The 25170-nt window shown below is 47.4% G+C and overlaps 1 protein-coding gene across 1 annotated transcript in view; it reads right to left on the bottom strand.

Annotated features, from left to right (window-relative positions):
* Positions 1 to 25170, bottom strand: part of LOC121587407 (ectonucleoside triphosphate diphosphohydrolase 1) — a 92567-nt gene that overhangs the window by 11404 nt on the left and 55993 nt on the right. The window contains exons 3-6 of the mRNA XM_045217052.1: positions 20775 to 20892; positions 20532 to 20682; positions 14089 to 14248; positions 5284 to 5487 (exon numbers count right to left, since the gene is read on the bottom strand). Of these exons, the coding sequence (XP_045072987.1) occupies positions 5284 to 5487; positions 14089 to 14248; positions 20532 to 20682; positions 20775 to 20892 (633 nt within the window). The remainder of the gene's footprint in view (positions 1 to 5283; positions 5488 to 14088; positions 14249 to 20531; positions 20683 to 20774; positions 20893 to 25170) is intronic.

Below are 25170 nucleotides of genomic sequence, written 5' to 3'. Positions count from 1 at the left end.
CACAGACAGAGAGTTAACCCTAACCCTAACCTGGGTGGAAACACGGGTCCAGCACTGAGCTGTCCCCAGACTGACACACAGACAGAGAGTTAACCCTAACCCTAACCTGGGTGGAAACACGGGTCCAGCACTGAGCTGTCCCCAGACTGACACACAGACAGAGAGTTAACCCTAACCCTAACCTGGGTGGAAACACGGGTCCAGCACTGAGCTGTCCCCAGACTGACTCACAGACAGAGAGTTAACCCTAACCCTAACCTGGGTGGAAACACGGGTCCAGCACTGAGCTGTCCCCAGACTGACACACAGACAGAGAGTTAACCCTAACCCTAGCCTGGGTGGAAACACGGGTCCAGCACTGAGCTGTCCCCAGACTGACTCACAGACAGAGAGTTAACCCTAACCCCTAACCTGGGTGGAAACACGGGTCCAGCACTGAGCTGTCCCCAGACTGACACACAGACAGAGAGTTAACCCTAACCCTAACCTGGGTGGAAACACGGGTCCAGCACTGAGCTGTCCCCAGACTGACACACAGACAGAGAGTTAACCCTAACCCCTAACCTGGGTGGAAACACGGGTCCAGCACTGAGCTGTCCCCAGACTGACACACAGACAGAGAGTTAACCCTAACCCTAACCTGGGTGGAAACACGGGTCCAGCACTGAGCTGTCCCCAGACTGACACACAGACAGAGAGTTAACCCTAACCCTAACCTGGGTGGAAACACGGGTCCAGCACTGAGCTGTCCCCAGACTGACACACAGACAGAGAGTTAACCCTAACCCTAACCTGGGTGGAAACACGGGTCCAGCACTGAGCTGTCCCCAGACTGACTCACAGACAGAGAGTTAACCCTAACCCTAACCTGGGTGGAAACACGGGTCCAGCACTGAGCTGTCCCCAGACTGACACACAGACAGAGAGTTAACCCTAACCCTAACCTGGGTGGAAACACGGGTCCAGCACTGAGCTGTCCCCAGACTGACACACAGACAGAGAGTTAACCCTAACCCTAACCTGGGTGGGAAACACGGGTCCAGCACTGAGCTGTCCCCAGACTGACACACAGACAGAGAGTTAACCCTAACCCTAACCTGGGTGGAAACACGGGTCCAGCACTGAGCTGTCCCCAGACTGACTCACAGACAGAGAGTTAACCCTAACCCTAACCTGGGTGGAAACACGGGTCCAGCACTGAGCTGTCCCCAGACTGACTCACAGACAGAGAGTTAACCCTAACCCTAACCTGGGTGGAAACACGGGTCCAGCACTGAGCTGTCCCCAGACTGACTCACAGACAGAGAGTTAACCCTAACCCTAACCTGGGTGGAAACACGGGTCCAGCACTGAGCTGTCCCCAGACTGACACACAGACAGAGAGTTAACCCTAACCCTAACCTGGGTGGAAACACGGGTCCAGCACTGAGCTGTCCCCAGACTGACTCACAGACAGAGAGTTAACCCTAACCCTAACCTGGGTGGGAAACACGGGTCCAGCACTGAGCTGTCCCCAGACTGACACACAGACAGAGAGTTAACCCTAACCCTAACCTGGGTGGAAACACGGGTCCAGCACTGAGCTGTCCCCAGACTGACACACAGACAGAGAGTTAACCCTAACCCTAACCTGGGTGGAAACACGGGTCCAGCACTGAGCTGTCCCCAGACTGACACACAGACAGAGAGTTAACCCTAACCCTAACCTGGGTGGAAACACGGGTCCAGCACTGAGCTGTCCCCAGACTGACACACAGACAGAGAGTTAACCCTAACCCTAACCTGGGTGGAAACACGGGTCCAGCACTGAGCTGTCCCCAGACTGACTCACAGACAGAGAGTTAACCCTAACCCTAACCTGGGTGGAAACACGGGTCCAGCACTGAGCTGTCCCCAGACTGACACACAGACAGAGAGTTAACCCTAACCCTAACCTGGGTGGAAACACGGGTCCAGCACTGAGCTGTCCCCAGACTGACACACAGACAGAGAGTTAACCCTAACCCTAACCTGGGTGGAAACACGGGTCCAGCACTGAGCTGTCCCCAGACTGACTCACAGACAGAGAGTTAACCCTAACCCTAACCTGGGTGGAAACACGGGTCCAGCACTGAGCTGTCCCCAGACTGACTCACAGACAGAGAGTTAACCCTAACCCCTAACCTGGGTGGAAACACGGGTCCAGCACTGAGCTGTCCCCAGACTGACTCACAGACAGAGAGTTAACCCTAACCCTAACCTGGGTGGGAAACACGGGTCCAGCACTGAGCTGTCCCCAGACTGACTCACAGACAGAGAGTTAACCCTAACCCTAACCTGGGTGGAAACACGGGTCCAGCACTGAGCTGTCCCCAGACTGACTCACAGACAGAGAGTTAACCCTAACCCTAACCTGGGTGGAAACACGGGTCCAGCACTGAGCTGTCCCCAGACTGACTCACAGACAGAGAGTTAACCCTAACCCTAACCTGGGTGGAAACACGGGTCCAGCACTGAGCTGTCCCCAGACTGACTCACAGACAGAGAGTTAACCCTAACCCTAACCTGGGTGGAAACACGGGTCCAGCACTGAGCTGTCCCCAGACTGACTCACAGACAGAGAGTTAACCCTAACCCTAACCTGGGTGGAAACACGGGTCCAGCACTGAGCTGTCCCCAGACTGACACACAGACAGAGAGTTAACCCTAACCCTAACCTGGGTGGAAACACGGGTCCAGCACTGAGCTGTCCCCAGACTGACACACAGACAGAGAGTTAACCCTAACCCTAACCTGGGTGGAAACACGGGTCCAGCACTGAGCTGTCCCCAGACTGACACACAGACAGAGAGTTAACCCTAACCCTAACCTGGGTGGAAACACGGGTCCAGCACTGAGCTGTCCCCAGACTGACACACAGACAGAGAGTTAACCCTAACCCTAACCTGGGTGGAAACACGGGTCCAGCACTGAGCTGTCCCCAGACTGACTCACAGACAGAGAGTTAACCCTAACCCTAACCTGGGTGGGAAACACGGGTCCAGCACTGAGCTGTCCCCAGACTGACACACAGACAGAGAGTTAACCCTAACCCTAACCTGGGTGGAAACACGGGTCCAGCACTGAGCTGTCCCCAGACTGACACACAGACAGAGAGTTAACCCTAACCCTAACCTGGGTGGAAACACGGGTCCAGCACTGAGCTGTCCCCAGACTGACTCACAGACAGAGAGTTAACCCTAACCCTAACCTGGGTGGAAACACGGGTCCAGCACTGAGCTGTCCCCAGACTGACACACAGACAGAGAGTTAACCCTAACCCTAACCTGGGTGGAAACACGGGTCCAGCACTGAGCTGTCCCCAGACTGACTCACAGACAGAGAGTTAACCCTAACCCTAACCTGGGTGGAAACACGGGTCCAGCACTGAGCTGTCCCCAGACTGACACACAGACAGAGAGTTAACCCTAACCCTAACCTGGGTGGAAACACGGGTCCAGCACTGAGCTGTCCCCAGACTGACACACAGACAGAGAGTTAACCCTAACCCCTAACCTGGGTGGAAACACGGGTCCAGCACTGAGCTGTCCCCAGACTGACTCACAGACAGAGAGTTAACCCTAACCCTAACCTGGGTGGAAACACGGGTCCAGCACTGAGCTGTCCCCAGACTGACACACAGACAGAGAGTTAACCCTAACCCTAACCTGGGTGGAAACACGGGTCCAGCACTGAGCTGTCCCCAGACTGACTCACAGACAGAGAGTTAACCCTAACCCTAACCTGGGTGGAAACACGGGTCCAGCACTGAGCTGTCCCCAGACTGACTCACAGACAGAGAGTTAACCCTAACCCTAACCTGGGTGGAAACACGGGTCCAGCACTGAGCTGTCCCCAGACTGACACACAGACAGAGAGTTAACCCTAACCCTAACCTGGGTGGAAACACGGGTCCAGCACTGAGCTGTCCCCAGACTGACACACAGACAGAGAGTTAACCCTAACCCTAACCTGGGTGGAAACACGGGTCCAGCACTGAGCTGTCCCCAGACTGACACACAGACAGAGAGTTAACCCTAACCCTAACCTGGGTGGAAACACGGGTCCAGCACTGAGCTGTCCCCAGACTGACTCACAGACAGAGAGTTAACCCTAACCCTAACCTGGGTGGAAACACGGGTCCAGCACTGAGCTGTCCCCAGACTGACACACAGACAGAGAGTTAACCCTAACCCTAACCTGGGTGGAAACACGGGTCCAGCACTGAGCTGTCCCCAGACTGACTCACAGACAGAGAGTTAACCCTAACCCTAACCTGGGTGGAAACACGGGTCCAGCACTGAGCTGTCCCCAGACTGACACACAGACAGAGAGTTAACCCTAACCCTAACCTGGGTGGAAACACGGGTCCAGCACTGAGCTGTCCCCAGACTGACACACAGACAGAGAGTTAACCCTAACCCTAACCTGGGTGGAAACACGGGTCCAGCACTGAGCTGTCCCCAGACTGACACACAGACAGAGAGTTAACCCTAACCCTAACCTGGGTGGAAACACGGGTCCAGCACTGAGCTGTCCCCAGACTGACACACAGACAGAGAGTTAACCCCTAACCCTAACCTGGGTGGAAACACGGGTCCAGCACTGAGCTGTCCCCAGACTGACACACAGACAGAGAGTTAACCCTAACCCTAACCTGGGTGGAAACACGGGTCCAGCACTGAGCTGTCCCCAGACTGACACACAGACAGAGAGTTAACCCTAACCCTAACCTGGGTGGAAACACGGGTCCAGCACTGAGCTGTCCCCAGACTGACACACAGACAGAGAGTTAACCCTAACCCTAACCTGGGTGGAAACACGGGTCCAGCACTGAGCTGTCCCCAGACTGACACACAGACAGAGAGTTAACCCTAACCCTAACCTGGGTGGAAACACGGGTCCAGCACTGAGCTGTCCCCAGACTGACACACAGACAGAGAGTTAACCCTAACCCTAACCTGGGTGGAAACACGGGTCCAGCACTGAGCTGTCCCCAGACTGACACACAGACAGAGAGTTAACCCTAACCCTAACCTGGGTGGGAAACACGGGTCCAGCACTGAGCTGTCCCCAGACTGACACACAGACAGAGAGTTAACCCTAACCCTAACCTGGGTGGAAACACGGGTCCAGCACTGAGCTGTCCCCAGACTGACACACAGACAGAGATTTAGGAGCCAGGGATCAAAGGTAAGACATCAGGGGTTAGAGGTCAGGGGTCAGGAGGTCAGGGGTCAGGGTTAGGGTTAGGGTCAGGATTACCTGAGTCTGCTGAGAAAGTGCCAGTTTGAGCACCTGGTCTTTCCCGTAGCACAGGAAGCTGTGTGTGTAAAGGAAGTAGTCATTTCCATAGAGACGGAAGGTCACAGTGTTCTCCGCCGATTTCTCCGCCCCATCCTGATTGGCCACAAAGCTGATCTGAGTGGAGGCTCCGCCCAGATCAAGAGCTCCGGTGGTCCCTGAGCCCTGCAGCACACACACACACATACACACACACACACACACACACACACACACACACACACACACATACACACACACACAGAGAGCAGCACACCTGTTTCAGTAGATCAGTAGCGGTGCGTGGGTAAAATCACAAGGGAACCCAGAAAAAATAGCCATATTACAACCTATGTGATGTGGTAATTGCATTGTTTGCTCTATAACCTGTTACTTCATATGCCTTGCGACCGTGATATACAGTTGAAGTCAGAAGTTTACATACACCTTAGCCAAATACATTTAACCTCAGTTTTTCACAATTCCTGATATTTAATCCTAGTAAAAATTCCCTGTTTTAGGTCAGTTAGGATCACCACTTTTTTTAAGAATGTGAAATGTCAGAATAATAGTAGAGAGAATTATTTATTTAAGCTTTTATTTCTTTCATCACATTCCCAGTGGGTCAGAAGTTTACATACACTCAATTAGTATTTGGTAGCGTTGCCTTTAAATTGTTTAACTTTGTCAAACGTTTCGGGTAGCCTTCCACAAGCTTCCCACAATAAGTTGGGTGAATTTTGGCCCATTCCTCCTGACAGAGCTGGTGTAACTAAGTCAGGTTTGTAGGCCTCCTTGCTCGCACACGCTTTTTCAGTTTTGCCCACAAATGTTCTATAGGATTGAGGTCAGCTGTTTTGTCCATTTGGAAGACCCATTTGCGACCAAGCTTTAACTTCCTGACTGATGTCTTGAGATGTTGCTTCAATATATCCATATAATTTTCCTTCCTCATGATGCCATCTATTTTGTGAAGTGCACCAGTCCCTCCTGCAGCAAAGCACCCCCACAGCATGATGCTGCCACCCCCGTGCTTCACGGTTGGGATGGTGTTCTTCGGCTTGCAAGCATCCCCCTTTTTCCTCCAAACATAACGATGGTCATTATGGCCAAACAGTTATATTTTTGTTTCATCAGACCAGAGGACATTTCTCAAAAAAGTACGATCTTTGTCCCCATGTGCAGTTGCCAACCGTAGTCTGGCTTTTTTATGGCGGTTTTGGAGCAGTGGCTTCTTCCTTGCTGAGCGGCCTTTCAGGTGATGTCGATATAGGACTCGTTTTACTGTGGATATAGATACTTTTGTACCTGTTTCCTCCAGCATCTTCACAAGGTCCTTTGCTGTTGTTCTGGGATTGATTTTCACTTTTTGCACCAAAGTACGTTCATCTCTACGAGACAGAACGCGTCTCCTTCCTGAGCGGTATGACGGCTGCATGGTCCCATGGTGTTTATACTTGCGTACAATTGTTTGTACAGATGAACGTGGTACCTTCAGGCGTTTGGAAATTGCTCCCAAGGATAGAAGGATTACTTTATCCTAGATTCCTTTTGATTTTCCCATGATGTCAAGCAAAGAGGCACTGAGTTTGAAGGTAGGCCTTGAAATACATCCACAGGTACACCTCCAATTGACTCAAATTATGTCAATTAGCCTATCAGAAGCTTCTAAAGCCATGATGTCATTTTCTGGAATTTTCTAAGCTGTTTAAAGGAACAGTCAACTTAGTGTATGTAAACTTCTGACCCACTGGAATTGTGATACAGTGAATTATAAGTGAAATCATCTGTCTGTAAACAATTGTTGGAACAGTTACTTGTGTCATGCACAAAGTAGATGTCCTAACCGACTTGCCAAAACTATAGTTTGTTAACAAGACATTTGTGGAGTGGTTGAAAAACGAGGGTTAGGGTTAGTAAACTTCCGACTTCAACTGTATATGCCTAAAGGCAGAGACAATAAGACGACACAGTGGCAGAATAAATTCAACCACACCTTTTGTTTCATCACAAAACCAGAGAGCAACATCTGTCCAGTGGAGTCCACAAAGCATATTGCATCTAACAGACAGTTAGATGACCTACAGCACGGTCAAGCAAGGTAATGTTTCTGACATTTTCTGACCACTAAACAACTATTGATTTAGAACCACAGAGAGTTACCGCAAGTCGCAAAGAAACCAGGAGCTGCCTCCACTATTCCAGCACCATTTCAACATCATCAAATCACCTCTGCTTAGTCTAATACAGTGACAACTAAAATATACCAAAAACAATTTAGTCCAATCAAAGTCAGCTAAATATGATGTGGCTGTCCATGGTTCTGATTCTGTATGTGTGTGTGTGCGTGTGTGTGTGTGTGTGCATGTGTGGGTGTGTGTGCGTGTGTGTGTGCATGTGTGGGTGTGTGTGCATGTGTGCATGTGTGGGTGTGTGTGTGTGCGCGTTCGTGCACGTAGTAAAGACATGTTGACTCACCCTACTTGTAGAGAAACGCCAATGATATCCTCCTCTCTTTCATGTTGACAAAACAGTCTATCACTCTGTCATACAGTGCACACTTATTTTTTGTTGTCCGAGGCTACTTGGCTAAACTGCTAGCTTGCTAGCCTAATTTCCTTTCATGGGGAATGCTAGCTAGTTAGCATTAGCCTTCTACATCTAGCTACATATTGATCTTCTATCCTCTCAGGCCAAGGGCACAATGTATGAATTAATGGTTGGATCAGAATCGCCGATATAATCATTGGCCAGTACAGAGAGTTAAGTAAAACCACAAGTCCAAATCCTTATCTCCATCCATGGCTAATTTAGGAAAGGGATCATTTTAGCTAGCTAGCTAGCTAGCCACCTGAGGACAACAACACAATGAGATGCAACAATTCAAGTTGTTTCTGTCAATGACGTATGCTCTCAATGCGATTTGATAGGGGTGACGCCAAATCCAAACTGGCTTCCCTTGACATTTTTTTTTGTGCACCAGTAACATTCACAGTTGAGTTCATTTCAGCTCAACGCTGATTATGTTGAATTGATCAAGGGAGGCCAGATGCTCGCTGGCTTCCCAATGCTATGGGCGGCAACAACGTTATTATGTTGAATTGATCAAGGGAGGCCAGATGCTCGCTGGCTTCCCAATGCTATGGGGTTAGGGTTAGTAAACTTCAGGCCAGATGCTCGCTGGCTTCCCAATGCTATGGGGTTAGGGTTAGTAAACTTCAGGCCAGATGCTCGCTGGCTTCCCAATGCTATGGGGTTAGGGTTAGTAAACTTCAGGCCAGATGCTCGCTGGCTTCCCAATGCTATGGGGTTAGGGTTAGTAAACTTCAGGCCAGATGCTCGCTGGCTTCCCAATGCTATGGGGTTAGGGTTAGTAAACTTCAGGCCAGATGCTCGCTGGCTTCCCAATGCTATGGGGTTAGGGTTAGTAAACTTCAGGCCAGATGCTCGCTGGCTTCCCAATGCTATGGGGTTAGGGTTAGTAAACTTCAGGCCAGATGCTCGCTGGCTTCCCAATGCTATGGGGTTAGGGTTAGTAAACTTCAGGCCAGATGCTCGCTGGCTTCCCAATGCTATGGGGTTAGGGTTAGTAAACTTCAGGCCAGATGCTCGCTGGCTTCCCAATGCTATGGGGTTAGGGTTAGTAAACTTCAGGCCAGATGCTCGCTGGCTTCCCAATGCTATGGGGTTAGGGTTAGTAAACTTCAGGCCAGATGCTCGCTGGCTTCCCAATGCTATGGGGTTAGGGTTAGTAAACTTCAGGCCAGATGCTCGCTGGCTTCCCAATGCTATGGGGTTAGGGTTAGTAAACTTCAGGTCAGATGCTCGCTGGCTTCCCAATGCTATGGGGTTAGGGTTAGTAAACTTCAGGCCAGATGCTCGCTGGCTTCCCAATGCTATGGGGGTTAGGGTTAGTAAACTTCAGGCCAGATGCTCGCTGGCTTCCCAATGCTATGGGGTTAGGGTTAGTAAACTTCAGGCCAGATGCTCGCTGGCTTCCCAATGCTATGGGGTTAGGGTTGGTAAACTTCAGGCCAGATGCTCGCTGGCTTCCCAATGCTATGGGGTTAGGGTTAGTAAACTTCAGGCCAGATGCTCGCTGGCTTCCCAATGCTATGGGGTTAGGGTTAGTAAACTTCAGGCCAGATGCTCGCTGGCTTCCCAATGCTATGGGGTTAGGGTTAGTAAACTTCAGGCCAGATGCTCGCTGGCTTCCCAATGCTATGGGGTTAGGTTTAGTAAACTTCAGGCCAGATGCTCGCTGGCTTCCCAATGCTATGGGGTTAGGGTTAGTAAACTTCAGGCCAGATGCCTGCTGGCTTCCCAATGCTATGGGGTTAGGGTTAGTAAACTTCAGGCCAGATGCTCGCTGGCTTCCCAATGCTATGGGGTTAGGGTTAGTAAACTTCAGGCCAGATGCTCGCTGGCTTCCCAATGCTATGTGGTTAGGGTTAGTAAACTTCAGGCCAGATGCTCGCTGGCTTCCCAATGCTATGGGGTTAGGGTTAGTAAACTTCAGGCCAGATGCTCGCTGGCTTCCCAATGCTATGGGGTTAGGGTTAGTAAACTTCAGGCCAGATGCTCGCTGGCTTCCCAATGCTATGGGGTTAGGGTTAGTAAACTTCAGGCCAGATGCTCGCTGGCTTCCCAATGCTATGGGGTTAGGGTTAGTAAACTTCAGGCCAGATGCTCGCTGGCTTCCCAATGCTATGGGGTTAGGGTTAGTAAACTTCAGGCCAGATGCTCGCTGCCTTCCCAATGCTATGGGGTTAGGGTTAGTAAACTTCAGGCCAGATGCTCGCTGGCTTCCCAATGCTATGGGGTTAGGGTTAGTAAACTTCAGGCCAGATGCTCGCTGGCTTCCCAATGCTATGGGGTTAGGGTTAGTAAACTTCAGGCCAGATGCTCGCTGGCTTCCCAATGCTATGGGGTTAGGGTTAGTAAACTTCAGGCCAGATGCTCGCTGGCTTCCCAATGCTATGGGGTTAGGGTTAGTAAACTTCAGGCCAGATGCTCGCTGCCTTCCCAATGCTATGGGGTTAGGGTTAGTAAACTTCAGGCCAGATGCTCGCTGGCTTCCCAATGCTATGGGGTTAGGGTTAGTAAATTTCAGGCCAGATGCTCGCTGGCTTCCCAATGCTATGGGGTTAGGGTTAGTAAACTTCAGGCCAGATGCTCGCTGCCTTCCCAATGCTATGGGGTTAGGGTTAGTAAACTTCAGGCCAGATGCTCGCTGGCTTCCCAATGCTATGGGGTTAGGGTTAGTAAACTTCAGGCCAGATGCTCGCTGCCTTCCCAATGCTATGGGGTTAGGGTTAGTAAACTTCAGGCCAGATGCTCGCTGGCTTCCCAATGCTATGGGGTTAGGGTTAGTAAACTTCAGGCCAGATGCTCGCTGGCTTCCCAATGCTATGGGGTTAGGGTTAGTAAACTTCAGGCCAGATGCTCGCTGGCTTCCCAATGCTATGGGGTTAGGGTTAGTAAACTTCAGGCCAGATGCTCGCTGCCTTCCCAATGCTATGGGGTTAGGGTTAGTAAACTTCAGGCCAGATGCTCGCTGCCTTCCCAATGCTATGGGGTTAGGGTTAGTAAACTTCAGGCCAGATGCTCGCTGGCTTCCCAATGCTATGGGGTTAGGGTTAGTAAACTTCAGGCCAGATGCTCGCTGGCTTCCCAATGCTATGGGGTTAGGGTTAGTAAACTTCAGGCCAGATGCTCGCTGGCTTCCCAATGCTATGGGGTTAGGGTTAGTAAACTTCAGGCCAGATGCTCGCTGCCTTTCCAATGCTATGGGGTTAGGGTTAGTAAACTTCAGGCCAGATGCTCGCTGGCTTCCCAATGCTATGGGGTTAGGGTTAGTAAACTTCAGGCCAGATGCTCGTTGCCTTCCCAATGCTACGGGGTTAGGGTTAGTAAACTTCAGGCCAGATGCTCGCTGGCTTCCCAATGCTATGGGGTTAGGGTTAGTAAACTTCAGGCCAGATGCTCGCTGGCTTCCCAATGCTATGGGGTTAGGGTTAGTAAACTTCAGGCCAGATGCTCGCTGGCTTCCCAATGCTATGGGGTTAGGGTTAGTAGCTACGGGCGGCAACAACGTCCTACTCTTTTGAACCAACAGCATCAGATAGATGACCTACACATGCAGAGACAGAGGGGCACTGTTTCGCTCACTCTAATGCTTTCTCAGGTGAGATACAGTGCATTCAGAAAGTATTCAGACCCCTTCCCTTTTTACACATTTTGTTACAATACAGCCTTATTATACAATTGATTAAATAAAGAATTTCCTCATCAATCTACACACAATACCCCATTATGACAAAGTGAAAACAGGTTTTAGAAATTGTTGCAAATGTATATAAAATAAAAAACAGAAATACCTTCATTACATGGGCTGCTTTAATATTAGTTTGTCCAGCATGAGGAAGACAAAAGCAGTTTAATTCATAACTATCAGTGGTGTAAAGTACTTCAGCACTTCATTAGGGGCTGTGTGTTCACCTAATCACAGTGGTGTAAAGTACTTCAGTAAAAATACTTTAAAGTACTACTTAAGTCGTGTTTTGAGGTATCTGTACTGTACTTTACTATTTATATTTTTGACAACTTGTACTTTTACTTCACTACATTCCTAAAGAAAATCATGTACTTTTTACTCCATACATTTTCCCTGACAGCCAAAAGTACTTGTTACATTTTGAATGCTTAGCACGACAGGAAGATATTCTAATTCACACACTAATCAAGAGAACATCCCTGGTCATCCCTGCTGCCTCTGATCTGGTCATCCCTGCTGCCTCTGATCTGGTCATCCCTGCTGCCTCTGATCTGGTCATCCCTGCTGCCTCTGATCTGGTCATCCCTGCTGCCTCTGAACTGGTCATCCCTGCTGCCTCTGATCTGGTCATCCCTGCTGCCTCTGATCTGGCGGACTCACTAAACACACATGCTTCGTTTGTATAGATGTTGGAGTGTGCCCCTGGCTATCCGTAAATTAAAAAAAACAAGAAAATGGTGCTGTGTGGTTTGCTTAATATAAGGAATTTAAAATGATTTATACTTTTACTTTTGATACTTCAGTATATTTTAGCAATTACATTTACTTTTGATATTTAAGCATATTTAAAACCAAATACTTCTAGACTTTTACTCAAGTAGGATTTTACTGGGTGACTTTCACTTTTACTTGAGTCATTTTCTATTAAGGTATCTTTACTTTTACTCAAGTATGACAATTGGGTACTTTTTCCACCACTGCTTTTCGATTTGTCTTTTCGGATAATGGGATAATTTGGAGTACAGCCAGGGGCGGTGTGTTCAATAGGGCGATATGGGCGACGCACTGCCAAAAGGGAAAAGGAAGGGATTTTTTTTCTAATCAATTATATCACTGCAACAGTAGTTATCAGTGTTGTAATCTAGACGTCTGATCTGCCACAGTGCCACTAAATGTCCAATCAGGCTAAAGTCGTGCTTCAAATGGCCCCCCCCCCTTTTGGGGCGATTTCAGTCAGGTTGAAAATCGCCCAGAAGTCTGTCATAGACTCCCATGTAAAATCAATTTTTTTCAAATATCAGAGCTTTCAATACAATCTCTATGGGTTTCTGAGGGCTTGCACTTACGCGCTTTCGTCATACGTAACATATAACCATGAACGTAACTAAGAAAAGAGCGGGTAGCAGCGTCAATCAATTCACTACTTCTATCAAAATGGCTAGGCTTCAGTGCAACTCGATTGTGTCTTTGAAAGAAGTTCCTTTTTGTCGGCGAACAAATGAAGATAAATTGGCAACGAAACAATTAGGACCTCCCAGACCAAATTTAATAATTCAACAGGTTTCTACTAAAGGGGGGAAGTCCTACACCCGAGGATTTTCCAAAAATTGGTACGAACGAAAAACCTGGCTAGCAGGCTGCGATGTAGCTAATGCAGTCTTCTGCTACCCCCTGCTTACTCTTTCACCCTGAAGGCGGCACGGCAGACAGCACCGCTTGGACAGCGACTGGTGTGTAACGGACATGCACCATCTTTCAGGAAAGATTAAGAAACATGAGCTGTCAAAGACCCACATGGATAGCTGTTTGAGATTGTCTGCTTTGGGGAGAGTGAACATTCCCACTCAACTGGATGAGGGATACAGGCTAGCTGTCCGCCGCCACAACGATGAGGTTAGTGTTGATAATCACAAGTTTACTGGAGAACTGAAACTGACAAGGCTGACAAGATAGGACCCTTTTGTCCATTGTTATTGGATAGGAACAGAACTTATAACCAGCTCCTGACCTAAATAGATCTTAGCACAACATTTTACTCAACATATCATATTCCATATTCACTATAACAAATATATTTACTACGACATTAGCAAGAACCGCCACATCCTCAGCCGGCTAATCCAGTGTGTGAAGTTTTGCGGAGTGTTTGAGTTAGCTTTGCGAGGCAAAGATGAAACTGAGGGCTCCACCAACCCTGGTAAGCCAACACTTTTGAGATCAGTCAATAAATGCTTCTGGTATTGACTTATATGCTGCCCCTGTCTTCATGTTGTTGCTGGACATATCTTTTTTAAAATGTGTGAAGGTCACCTAAATCATCAGAAAAATTGCCCCCCCTGAGAATTTTTTCAGGAGCCGCCACTGAGTACAGCTACACCTTCCATCCATAGATTGAGGGACGTTTTCGAGGCATATCCCGCATCCGGCACCGGGGTGCAAATATTATGGATGAGCTGTGTTTCAATGCGAAAGAGAAGTCCAGTTTTGTCTAGTTTCAGTTGATCACTCACCTGTTTCAGTCGGTCACTCAGGTAGTTAACAGTGACCCAGCCGAAGGCTCCCTCCTCCTGGCCTGTGATGATGCGAGCGCCCTGATAGGAGAACGGAGAGGAACGCAACGCCTCCTCTACCGACCCAAGCACCTGATCAGACAAACTCTGGTTCTCCATCCTAAACACACACACACACACACACACACACACACACACACACACACACACTTTCTGGTTAGAGTCCAGTGTTTTCATATTAACTTCCAGGTTAGTGTCCAGTAACTTCCTAGTTGGTGTCCAGTACTTTCATAAAAACTTTCTGGTTAGTGTCTAGTGTTTTCATATTAACTTCCTGGTTAGTGTCCAGTAACTTCCTAGTTGGTGTCCAGTGCTTTCATAAAAACTTCCTGGTTAGTGTCTAGTGTTTTCATATTAACTTCCAGGTTAGTGTCCAGTGTTTTCATATTAACTTCCTAGTTAGTGTCTAGTGTTTTCATATTAACTTCCTGGTTAGTGTCCAGTAACTTCCTAGTTGGTGTCCAGTGCTTTCATAAAAACTTCCTGGTTAGTGTCTAGTGTTTTCATATTAACTTCCAGGTTAGTGTCCAGTGTTTTCATATTAACTTCCTAGTTAGTGTCTAGTGTTTTCATATTAACTTCCTAGTTAGTGTCCAGTAACTTCCTAGTTGGTGTCCAGTACTTTCATAAAAACTTTCTGGTTAGTGTCTAGTGTTTTCATATTAACTTCCTGGTTAGTGTCCAGTAACTTCCTAGTTGGTGTCCAGTGCTTTCATAAAAACTTCCTGGTTAGTGTCTAGTGTTTTCATATTAACTTCCAGGTTAGTGTCCAGTGTTTTCATATTAACTTCCTAGTTAGTGTCTAGTGTTTTCATATTAACTTCCTGGTTAGTGTCCAGTAACTTCCTAGTTGGTGTCCAGTGCTTTCATAAAAACTTCCTGGTTAGTGTCTAGTGTTTTCATATTAACTTCCAGGTTAGTGTCCAGTGTTTTCATATTAACTTCCTAGTTAGTGTCTAGTGTTTTCATATTAACTTCCTGGTTAGTGTCCAGTAACTTCCTAGTTGGTGTCCAGTGCTTTCATAAAAACTTCCTGGTTAGTGTCTAGTGTTTTCATATTAACTTCCAGGTTAGTGTCCAGTGTTTTCATATTAACTTCCTGGTTAGTGTCCAGTAACTTCCTAGTTGGTGTCCAGTGCTTTCATAAAAACTTCCTGGTTAGTGTCTAGTGTTTTCATATTAACTTCCAGGTTAGTGTCCAGTGTTTTCATATTAACTTCCTGGTTAGTGTCCAGTGTTTACAAATTAACTTCCTGGTTAGTGTCCAGTGTTTACATATTAACTTCCTGATTAGTGTCTAGTGTTTACATATTAACTTCCTGGTTATTGTCCAGTGTTTTCATTTTAACTTGCTGGTTAGTGTCCAGTAACTTCCTAGTTAGTGTCCAGTGTTTTCATAATTACTTCCTGGTTAGTGTCTAGTGTTTTCATATTAACTTCCAGGTTAGTGTCCAGTGTTTTCATATTAACTTCCTAGTTAGTGTCTAGTGTTTTCATATTAACTTCCTGGTTAGTGTCCAGTAACTTCCTAGTTGGTGTCCAGTGCTTTCATAAAAACTTCCTGGTTAGTGTCTAGTGTTTTCATATTAACTTCCAGGTTAGTGTCCAGTGTTTTCATATTAACTTCCTGGTTAGTGTCCAGTGTTTACAAATTAACTTCCTGGTTAGTGTCCAGTGTTTACATATTAACTTCCTGATTAGTGTCTAGTGTTTACATATTAACTTCCTGGTTATTGTCCAGTGTTTTCATTTTAACTTGCTGGTTAGTGTCCAGTAACTTCCTAGTTAGTGTCCAGTGTTTTCATATTAACTTCCTGGTTAGTGTCCAGTAACTTCCTAGTTAGTGTCCAGTGTTATCATATTATCTTCCTGGTTAGTGTCCAGTAACTTCCTAGTTGGTGTCCAGTGCTTTCATAATCACTTCCTGGTTAGTGTCTAGTGTTTTCATAATAACTTCCTGGTTAGTGTCTATTGTTTTCATAATAACTTCCTGGTTAGTGTCTAGTGTTTTCATAATTACTTCCTGGTTACTGTCCAGTGTTTTCATAATTACTTCCTGGTTAGTGTCCAGTGTTTTCATAATTACTTCCTGGTTAGTGTCCAGTGTTTACATAATTACTTCCTGGTTAGTGTTTAGTGTTTTCATAATTACTTCCTGGTTAGTGTCTAGTGTTTTCATAATAACTTCCTGGTTAGTGTCTAGTGTTTTCATAATTACTTCCTGGTTAGTGTCCAGTGCTTTCATATTCACTTTCTGGTTAGTGTCCAGTTTTTTCATATTAACTTCCTGTATAGTGTCCAATGTTTTCATATTAACTTCCTGTTTAATGTCCAGTGTTTTCATATTAACTTCCTGTTTAATGTCCAGTGTTTTTATATTAACTTGCTGGTTAGTGTCCAGTGTTTTTATGTTAACTTCCTGGTTAGTGTCCTGGGGGCGACATTTCCTTTCATATTATAGCCAGAGGCAAAGTCAATAATATCCATGAGTCTGGTGATTGGTTGAGCCTTCTTGGGCATGTGGACCCCTGCAAGAGTAGCTGTCGCTTTTGCAACAGCTAATATGGATCCCAATAAAATCCCAATACCACTGATCCGCTGCAGAGCTGTCTATTTAGCTGGCTTGCCAGCATTAGCAGTAAGCGCTGAACGACTTGGGAAACCCAGCTTCAGCTTCATTCATTGGGAAATAAACGAAAGCCTCACAAGCTATTTTATACTGAACAAAAATATAAACGTAACATGCAACAATTTCAAAGATTTAACTGAGTTACAGTTCATATAAGGATATCAGGAAATGGAAATACATTAATTACAACCTAATCTATGGATTTCACGACTGGGAATAAAGATATGCATCTGTTGGTCACAAAGAAAAGTAGGGGTGTGGATCAGAAAACCAGTCAGTATCTGGTGTGACCACGATTTGCCTCATGCAGCGTGACACATCTCCTTCGCATAGAGTTGATCAGGCTGTTGATTGTGGCCTGTGGAATGTTGTTCCACTCCTCTTCAATGGCTGTGTGAAGTTGCTGGATATTGCCGGGAACTGGAACATACTGTCGTACACGGCGGTCCAGAGCATCCCAAACATGCTCAATGGGTGATATGTCTGGTGAGTATGCAGGACATGGAAGAACTGGGACATTTTCAGCTTCCAGGAATTGTGTACAGATCCTTGCGATATGGGGCCTTGCATTATCATGCTGAAACATGAGGTGATGGCGGCGGATGAATGGCACGACAATGAGCCTCAGGATCTCGTCACGGTATTTCTGTGCATTAAAATTGCCATCAATAAAATGCAATTGTGTTCACTGTCCGTAGATTGTGCCTGCCCATTCCATAACCCCACCGCCACTATTGGGCACTTCGTTCACAATGTCGATATCAGCAAACCGCTCGCCCACGCAACGCCATACATGTGGTCTGCGGTTGTGAGGCCGGTCTCTAAAACAACTTTGGATGGTAGAAAAAGGAACATTCAATTATCTGGCAACACTAATGGTGGACATTCCTGCAGACAGCATGCCAATTGTAGGCTCCCTCAAAACTTGAGACATCTGTGGCATTGTGTTGTGTCACAAAACTGCACATTTTAGAGTGGCCTTTCATTGTCCCCAACACAAGGCACACCTGTGTAATGATCATGCTGTTGAATCAGCTTCTTGATATGCCACAGCTGTAAAGTGGATGGATTATCTTGGCTAAGGAGAAATGCTCACTAACAGGGATGGAAATACATTTGTGCACAAAATAGGCTTTTTGTGCGTCTGGAAAATGTCAGGGATCTTTTATTTCAGCTTCATGAAACATGGGACCAACACGTTACACGTTTTGTTTATATTGTTGTTCAGTGAAGTTTCACTGTCTGATCATTCATAAAACGAGTCCACTAATTGTTATTTTTACCTTTCCACAAACTGTCTATTGCTTGATATAAGCAAGATTACCCAAATGTGTCAAAGAATAAGTAAACCCCTATTAGATGGCTAGTAGTGGCTAATGCCTGGCCTGAGAGTCATTTCAGTCATTTTTGCTATCTTCCTAAATGCGGTGATCAGTGGATAATTTTAAGATAAGCATCATTGAAGTTGGTGGTTCGTTACTACTAATTTCTGATCTGTCGTCACTAGTTACCAGAGCCACAAAGTCAGAAACCCCGCCTATTTCTACAATTTATCATCTTAAAATTAGGTTTTAAACCTAAACCTAACCCTAACCCTAACCCTAACCGCTGGTCATGGGTGCACTTCAGCCACGCTCAAGGTCCTAAACGATATTATAACCGCGATCGATAATAGACAGTACTGTGCAGCCGTCTTCATCGACCTGGCCAAGGCTTTCGACTCTGTCAACCACCGCATTCTTATTGGCAGACTAAATAGCCTTGGTTTCTCAAATGACTGCCTCGCCTGGTTCACCAACTACATCTCCTGAGTGGCGCAGTGGTCTAAGGCACTGCATCGCAGTGCTAACTGTGCCACTAGAGATCCTGGTTCGAATCCAGGCTCTGTCGCAGCCGGCCGCGACCGGGAGACTCATGGGTGGCGCACAATTGGTCCAGGGTAGGGGAGGGAATGTCCGGCAGGGATGTAGCTCAGTTGATAGAGCATGGCGTTTGCAATGCCAGGGTTGTGGGTTTGATTCCCATGGGGGGCCAGTATAAAAAAAAAAATGTATTCACTAACTGTAAGTTGCTCTGGATAAGAGCATCTGCTAAATGACGTAAATGTACTTCTCAGATAGAGTTCGGAGGGCCTGTTGTCTGGACCTATGGCAGTCTCTATGGGGGTGCCACAGGGTTCAATTCTTGGGCCGACTCTTTTCTCCGTGTATATCAATGATGTCGCTCTTGCTGCTGGTGACTCTCAGATCCACCTCTACGCAGACGACACCATTTTGTATACATCTGGCCCTTCATTGGACACTGCGTTAACAAACCTCCAAACGAGCTTCAATGCCATACAACACTCCTTCAGTAGCCTCCAACTGCTCTTAAACACTAGTAAAACTAAATGCATGCTCTTCAATCGAACACTGCTGGCACCCGCCCACCCGACTAGAATCACCACTCTCGACGGGTCTGACCTAGAGTATGTGGACAACTACAAATACCTAGGTGTCTGGTTAGACTGTAAACTCTCCTTCCAGACTCACATTAAGAATCTCCAATCCAAAGTTAAATCTAGAATCAGCTTCCTATTTCGCAACAAAGCCTCCTTCACTCATGCTGCCAAACATGCCCTCGTAAAACTGACTATCCTACCGATCCTTGACTTCGGCGATGTCATTTACAAAATAGTCTCCAACACTCTACTCAGCAAATTGGATGTAGTCTATCACAGTGCCATCCGTTTTGTCTCCAAAGCCCCATACACTACCCACCACTGTGACCTGTACGCTCTTGTTGGCTGGTCCTCACTACATGTTCGTCGTCAAACCCACTGGCTCCAGGCCATATATAAATCACTGCTAGGCAAATCCCCGCCTTATCTTAGCTCATTGGTCACCATAGCAGCACCCACCCGTAGTCTGCGCTCCAGCAGGTATATCTCACTGGTCATTCCCAAAGCCAACACCTCCTTTGGCCGCCATTCCTTCCAGTTCTCTGCTGCCAATGACTGGAACGAATTGCAAAAATCTCTGAAGCTGGAGACTCTTATCTCCCTCACTAACTTTAAGCATCAGTTGTCAGAGCACCTTACCGATCACTGCACATGTACACAGCCCATCTGAAATTTGCCCACCCAACTACCTCATCCCTATATTGTTATTTATTTTGCTCTTTTTCACCCCAGTATCTCTATTTGCACATAATCTCTTGCACATCTAGCATTCCAGTGTTAATACTAATTGTAACTATTTTGCACTATGGCCTATTTATTGCCTTACCTCCATAACTTGCTACATTTGCACACACTGTATATATATTTTCTGTTGTATTTTTGACTTTATGTTTTGTTTACCCCATATGTAACTCTGTGTTGTTGTTTTTATCGCACTGCTTTGCTTTATCTTGGCCAGGTCGCAGTTGCAAATGAGAACTTGTTCTCAACTGGCTTACCTGGTTAAATAAAAGTGAAATAAAAAAAATGAAAAATAAATAAATAAAAAACACATTGCTAACCTTATGCCTAACCCTAACCTTCAATTTTAGTTTATTTTTACTATATAGCCAATTTTGACTTTGTGGCTGTACTATCTGGTGGAAATCTTTCAGATCCGAGGCGAGATAAATTGTCTGCCATATTTTGTGTTTTGGTAAGGGCTCGGAGTGGTCACGCACCCAAGAAAGCTCAACCAATCATCCAACTGGTAATATTGACTTTGCCTCCGGCTATCCTACGAAATGACATTTTGTGTCCAAGGGTCAGGGGTACCTGAGCAGCCTCATTCCGGCGGTGGCCCCCAGGTAGAGAGGGGTCTCGGGATGCCTGCGTAGGGGGATGAGGCTCTCTGCTTCCTTCATACAGCTCTTCAGAGACGCCCCTGCCTGCCCTGGAAACACAGAGTAGCTGGAGATACCAGCACCTGGACACGAAACACACACACACACACACACACATTAGCTAGATAACGTTAGCATTGTTAGGTTTTTATGATTATAGTGTGTGTTTGTCTACCTTTGACTTTGCAGGCGTGTGTCTGCTGCACTCTTCCTGTGTCATTCTCCTTCTCTGCCGGCCACTCGTAGATATACACTGCTGTATGTGAGGAGCCAGCATCCAGGACGATTCCATACTGAGAGAGGGAGAGAGAGACATTTTCAACCGCTCTCTGATCCAGTCTGTAATACCTACATGTTTCAAGCAAACTGACATAATCCCTGTGCCTAAGAATGTAACCTGTCTAAATGACTACCACCCCGTAGCACTCACATCTGTAGGCATGAAATGCTTTGAAAGGCTGGTCATGGCTCACATCAACACCATCATCCCAGAAACCCTGGACACACTCCAATTTGCATACCGCCCCAACAGATCCACAGATGACGCCATCTCTAATGCACTCCACACTGCCCTTTCCCACCTGGACAAAAGGAACACCTACGTGAGAATGCTGTTCATTGAATACAGCTCAGCGATCAACACCATAGTGCCTTCCAAGCCCATCACTAAGCTAAGGACCCTGGGACTGAACACCTCCCTCTGCAACTGGATCCTGGACTTCTTGACGGGCCGCTCCCAGGTGGTAAGGGTAGGCAACAACACATCCGCCAATCTGACCCTCAACACGGGGGCCCCTCAGGGGTGCATGCTTAGTCCCCTCCCTTACTGCCTGTTCACCCACAACTGCTTTGCCGTGCACGACTCTAACACCATCATTAAGTTTGCAGACGATCCAACGGTGGAAGGCCTGATCACCGACAATGAAGAGACAGCCTATAGGGAGGAGGTCAGAGACAACAACCGCTCTCTCAACGTGGGCAAGACAAAGGGGCTTAGTGTGGACTACAGCAAACGGAGGGCTGGACACGCCCCCATTCACATCGACGAGGCAGTTATGGAGCGGGTCGAGAGCTTCAAGTTCCTCGGTGTCCACATCACTAAGGACCTATCATGGTCCAAACACACCAACACAGTCATGAAGACGACACGACAACGCCTCTTCCCCCTCAGGAGACTGAAAAGATTTGGCATTGTAAGAATTAACGATCAATGGAAATAGTTGTTATCAGTTCAACATCTGTTTAGAATCTGTGTAGGGGCTCCAGTCTGGGACTTATAGCTACATGTGGCAAGTTCTCATTGGTCCAAATTGTCTATACATTGAACCTGAAACGGGATACTTGGTATTTGGCCATTGGCCCAATTTTATTGCAAGGAATTCTAATTGGTCAACCACAGGCTAGGCTTGGGTATAAACTACATTTGTTCAGTGGAGAAACATTGAGGACAGGGAAGATTGAACGTCTACCATCTACTTTCCAGCATAACAACTATGATTTGTTCTCTTAGAATAAATATATTTTTCTCCCCCTGATTTGCTTTGGGGTCTGTGTTATTGAAGAATAACATCAACTGCTAACACATTGTGCCGTGACCCGGATGAATTGGTCTGGACCAACAATAAAAAACTCATCAACTGTGTGTTGATCCAGTGGAAAGAGAGAGGGCTGTGGGAGTCAGCTCTTCATCTCCTGATAGACGGCATATTGCTGGATGAGTCTAGACCATCATCTAAAAGAACCAAATCAGGTTAATAGAAGAGTGATACCTATCTGTGATTTATAGGGGTTTGAGTCCTTTGTAAAAGCTCTATCAGTTAAAATGAGCTATGATTGATTAAGGGTGTTAAACCTTCTTGTTGCATAGAATTGAGTTGCTAGTTAAGTAGCAATTTAGGGTAATGTAAGCCTTGTACAAGCTTTTGAAGTGAACACAAGTTTTAGGAGGTTCGAGTCCTCAACAAGCTTTTGAAGTAAACACAAGTTGTATGGTTAACCAGGCCTGCGAAAACAAGTTGTGTTCTATAGATAGAGGTTTGAGTCCTCAGGGGGTTATAAATATATAAACACATACAGTGCATCTGGTCAGCGGGGTGGTGGCACAGGAATCCTCATCTCTCCCAAGTGGACATTCTCTCTTTTTCCCCTGACCCATCTGTCTATCTCCTCATTTGAATTCCATGCTGTCAAAGTCACTAGCCCATTCAAGCTTAACGTCCTTGTCATTTATCGCCCTCCTGGTTCCCTTGGAGAGTTCATCAATGAGCTTGACGCATTGATAAGTTCCTTTCTTGAGGATGGCTCACCCCTCACAGTCCTGGGTGACTTTGACCTCCCTACGTCTACCTTTGACTCATTTCTCTCTGCCTCCTTCTTTCCACTCCTCTCCTCTTTTGACTTCACCCTCTCACCGTCCCCCCCTACTCACAAGGCAGGCAATACGCTTGACCTCATCTTTACTAGATGCTGTTCTTCTAACCCTAACCCTAACCCTTCTCCCACCAATCTCCTGATTCTGCCTCCTCAACCCTCCTCTCCTCCCTTTCTGCATCCTTTGACTCTATATGTCCCCTATCCTCCCGGCCGGCTCGGTCCTCCCCTCCTGCTCCGTGGCTTGACAACTCATTGCGAGCTCACAGAACAGGGCTCCGGGCAGCCGAGCGGAAATGGAGGAAAACTAGACTCCCTGCGGACCTGGCATCTTTTCACTCCCTCCTCTCTACATTTTTTCCCTCTGTTTCTGCTGCTAAAGGCACTTTCTACCACTCTAAATTCCAAGCATCTGCCTCTAACCCTAGGAAGCTCTTTGCCACCTTCTCCTCCCTGCTGAATACCCCCCCCCCCCGTTCCCTCTCTGTGGATGACTTCGTCAACCATTTTGAATAGAAGGTAGACGACATCCGATCCTCGTTTGTTAAGTCGAATGACACTGCTGGTCCTGCTTACACTGCCCTACCCTATGCTTTTACTTCTTTCTCCTCTCTCTCTCCAGATGAAATCTTGCGACTTGTGACGGCTGGCCGCCCAACATCCTGCCCGCTTGACCCTATCCCCTCCTCTCTTCTCCAGACCATCTCCGGTGACCTTCTCCCTTACCTCACCTCGCTCATCAACTCATCCTTGACCGCTGGCTATGTCCCTTCCGTCTTCAAGAGTGCGAGAGTTGCACCCCTTCTCAAAAAACCTACACTCGATCCCTCCGATGTCAACAACTACAGACCAGTATACCTTCTTTCTTTTCTCTCCAAAACTCTTGAGTGTGCCGTATTTAGCCAACTCTCTTGCTATCTCTCTCAGAATGACCTTCTTGATCCAAACCAGTCAGGTTTCAAGACGGGTCATTCAACTGAGACTGCTCTTCTCTGTGTCACGGAGGCTCTCCGCACTGCTAAAGCTAACTCTCTCTCCTCTGCTCTTGTCCTTCTAGACATGTCTGCTGCCTTTGATACTGTGAACCATCAGATCCTCCTCTCCACCCTCTCCGAGTTGGGCATCTCCGGCGCGGCTCACTCTTGGATTGCGTCCTACCTGACCGGTCGCTCCTACCAAGTGGCGTGGCGAGAATCTGTCTCCGCACCACGTGCTCTCACCACTGGTGTCCCCCAGGGCTCAGTTCTAGGCCCTCTCCTATTCTCGCTATACACCAAGTCACTTGGCTCTGTCATATCCTCACATGGCCTCTCCTATCATTGCTACGCAGACGACACACAACTAATCTTCTCCTTTCCCCCTTCTGATAACCAGGTGGCGAATCGCATCTCTGCATGTCTGGCAGACATATCAGTGTGGATGATGGATCACCACCTGAAGCTGAACCTCGGCAAGACGGAGCTGCTCTTCCTCCCGGGGAAGGACTGCCCGTTCCATGATCTCGCCATCACAGTTGACAACTCCGTTGTGTCCTCCTTCCAGAGTGCAAAGAGCCTTGGCTTGACCCTGGACAACAGCCTGTCGTTCTACGCTAACATCAAGGCGGTGACCCGATCCTGTAGGTTCATGCTCTACAACATTCGGAGAGTACGACCCTGCCTTACACAGGAAGCGGCACAGGTCCTAATCGAGGCACTTGTCATCTCCCGTCTGGATTACTGCAACTCGCTGTTGGCTGGGCTCCCTGCCTGTGCCATTAAACCCCTACAACTCATCCAGAACGCCGCAGCCCGTCTGGTGTTCAAACTTCCCAAGTTCTCTCACGTCACTCCGGTCCTCCGCACACTCCACTGGCTTCCAGTTGAAGCTCGCATCTGCTACAAGACCATGGTGCTTGCCTACGGAGCTGTGAGGGGAACGGCACCTCCGTACCTTCAGGCTCTCATCAGTCCCTACACCCAAACGAGGGCATTGCGTTCATCCACCTCTGGCCTGCTGGCCCCCTTACCTCTGCAGAAGCACAGTTCCCGCTCAGCCCAGTCAAAACTGTTCGCTGCTCTGGCACCCCAATGGTGGAACAAGCTCCCCCATGACGCCAGGACAGCGGAGTCACTCACCACCTTCCGGAGACACTTGAAACCCCACCTCTTTAAGGAATACCTGGGATAGGATAAAGCAATCCTTCTACCCCCCCTTACCCC

This window comes from Coregonus clupeaformis, unplaced genomic scaffold (genome assembly GCF_020615455.1).
Source record: "Coregonus clupeaformis isolate EN_2021a unplaced genomic scaffold, ASM2061545v1 scaf0899, whole genome shotgun sequence".
NCBI lineage: Eukaryota > Metazoa > Chordata > Actinopteri > Salmoniformes > Salmonidae > Coregonus > Coregonus clupeaformis.
This window is presented reverse-complemented; position numbering and strand designations above follow the sequence as displayed.